The sequence below is a fragment of the Arachis ipaensis genome, chromosome B05, assembly GCF_000816755.2.
Source record: "Arachis ipaensis cultivar K30076 chromosome B05, Araip1.1, whole genome shotgun sequence".
Lineage (NCBI taxonomy): Eukaryota > Viridiplantae > Streptophyta > Magnoliopsida > Fabales > Fabaceae > Arachis > Arachis ipaensis.
Window position 1 is genome coordinate 132,600,214 of NC_029789.2, and position 2,481 is coordinate 132,602,694.

General features: G+C 32.6%; 1 protein-coding gene across 1 annotated transcript in view; it reads right to left on the bottom strand.

Annotated features, from left to right (window-relative positions):
• Positions 152-2,481, bottom strand: part of LOC107644230 (probable glutathione S-transferase) — a 3,903-nt gene continuing 1,573 nt past the window's right edge. The window contains exon 2 of the mRNA XM_016348040.2: positions 152-773. Coding sequence (XP_016203526.1) covers positions 405-773 — 369 coding nt within the window. The 3' untranslated portion in view covers positions 152-404. The remainder of the gene's footprint in view (positions 774-2,481) is intronic.

The window sequence follows — 2,481 nt, forward strand, 5'->3', positions numbered from 1 at the left end:
TTTTTTACATATAAGAACAAGTTAGATGCGTGATTTCAATTTCTTCTAAATTATCATATTTTTGTGTAAATGTATGTCCACCTCATCATACTTAAATTTTAGTAGAAAATTGCTAGATAGCGCAAACTAACTACCAGAATTTATGCATTGCTTAGTATTAAACAAGTAAACAGCATTACCAAAGAAAGAAAAAGTGGCACATTAGTCTGGGACATTGTAATTTCTTAGTACAATCATACTCCATCCAACTCTCAAATTTAATAACACTGAATCACACCTTGGTGGAATTGAACAATAATCTACCCATCGTCATAGCATACAACTTTTACTACTATTACAATACATAATATCAACAAAACCATACGATCAAATCAATGCATTATTTCTTCAAAAGTTTTATACCATCATGCTTTATTGGCTGCCATGGAACGCACATAATTGATGCCAAAGCTGAAATAAGCAATCACATCTTCTCTGGGTGGAATGCAATCTTTGATAGGTGAAGTGTTAATGAAATTCTTTCCCCATTCATGAAGACATGGGAACCTCTCAGCATTAACAAGTTCAATTTCTCCAAGTTCTTCAAGAACACTTAGCCAATAGGATAACCAACCAGCTACAATATCAAGGTACCCTATCTTCTCTCCACCAAAGAACTTCTTCCCTTTGATTTGCTTCTCAAGATGTGAAAGTGTCTCAATGGCACCTTCTACAGCTTTCTCTTTCTCTTCTCCTTCTTGGGCCACACAAGCTCCCCATACACTTATCACACACTGTTTTTAAGCAAAATAATAACAAGCTTATATATTAAGGCCAATTCTCTTGTGTCTTATTATTTGTGTGTCAAATTTGTCCAACTTATCTTTTAAAATAAATATTAAATATTTAAAATTTATTAGTTTTGTATTTTTGAATTAAACATTACTATTTAACCTTTTTTAATAAATTAAGCACTATATCTTTAGGGATCATAACAAACACCAAATATTAATTTCACATAATAAGCTAAAGTCATGCATGCATCATATAGTTTATATAACAAAATTTTTAATAATTTTTTGTTTAATTATTCTCTTCATTTTTATAATTTCACTGAATTATTTATTAATTAAGTACTTATCAGTAATTATCTTTGAGAAAAAAAAAACGCAAAAAAATATTAGAGTATTCACTTCTAAAATATTTTGTGATCTATTACATCAAATACAAAAACGATTAACAAGAAGCTAATAATAAAAAGTTTTATCTATATAAAGATTTAATTACAAACTTTAAACAATCAAATAAAGCTAATAATTAAACCTAATTTATCATCATGATGTTGTGACCAAACAATCAAATAAAAATAAAAGTTAAAAATTCACATACAGATATTTTTTGTGTGAAATTAATAGTTAAAAATTATTAGATAATTTAACATATTTAACTAAATTATCATTTAATAATTCTAAATCATTAACTCCACATTAAAATTCACGTGAGTTTTTACCAAAATAAAATTAAAATACTAACAGACATTTATGTATTATAGAAGTAGAAATAAGGGAAGTTCTATATATGATTTCTTATGGCAAATCCATATATAGGGTGGCAACACCACCCGAACTCGCGGGTACCCACCCTGTTCCTATCCGTTTGGGGCGGGTAATTACTCGCCTCCTGCACCGGGGCGGATTCTTGGGCGGGGCGGGACAGGGTCAGGTTTAGAGTAAACCCGTCCCTACCTGCCCCGGTATATATAATATATATAACATATATAAAATAATTAATAAATGATTAATAATATTATATCATATATAAATTTTTACTTTAATTTATGTTATGTATGTAAATGGTGGTTATATAATTTTTAAAATTTTATTTTATTTGTTGGATTTAATAATTATAGGGGCGGATAGGGACGGAGTGGGTACCCGCAGGAGCGGGTTAGGGTTTAACATTTTACTACCCGCGGGTAGGGCGGGGCGGGGTCGGGTAGAGCAAAAACCCGCCCCTACCCGCTCCGTTGCCACCCCTACACTCAATCTCCATCCCAATCCCCCATTTCTTGCATGCATAGAAGCTGTTTGTTTGTTGTTCTGCAAAGAAAGGCCAACATGCCATTGGAACTCCCTCACATATGCTCTCCAATGTTGAGTTCCACCCACAATGTGTTAGAAATCTGCCAATTGATGCATGACACAGAACTTTCTCTTGTTGGCACCACCCCAATACCAATCCCCTCTCACATCTTTCAATCACATTCACATATTCATCACTTAATTTCCCATCACCATTATTATTATTATCATGCACAAGATTAGGCCTTATGACCCACAAAAAATGGTACTTGCTATTAACCAAACCCCAAGCAAATTCACTTAGTTGCTTTGGTGTCATAATCACTAAGCTACCAAAGTTCACATACACAACAGAACCTCTGTCTCTTTTATCCAACCATTCCAAGCATTTGTTGTCTTCCTTCCACAGATTCAGATCAAT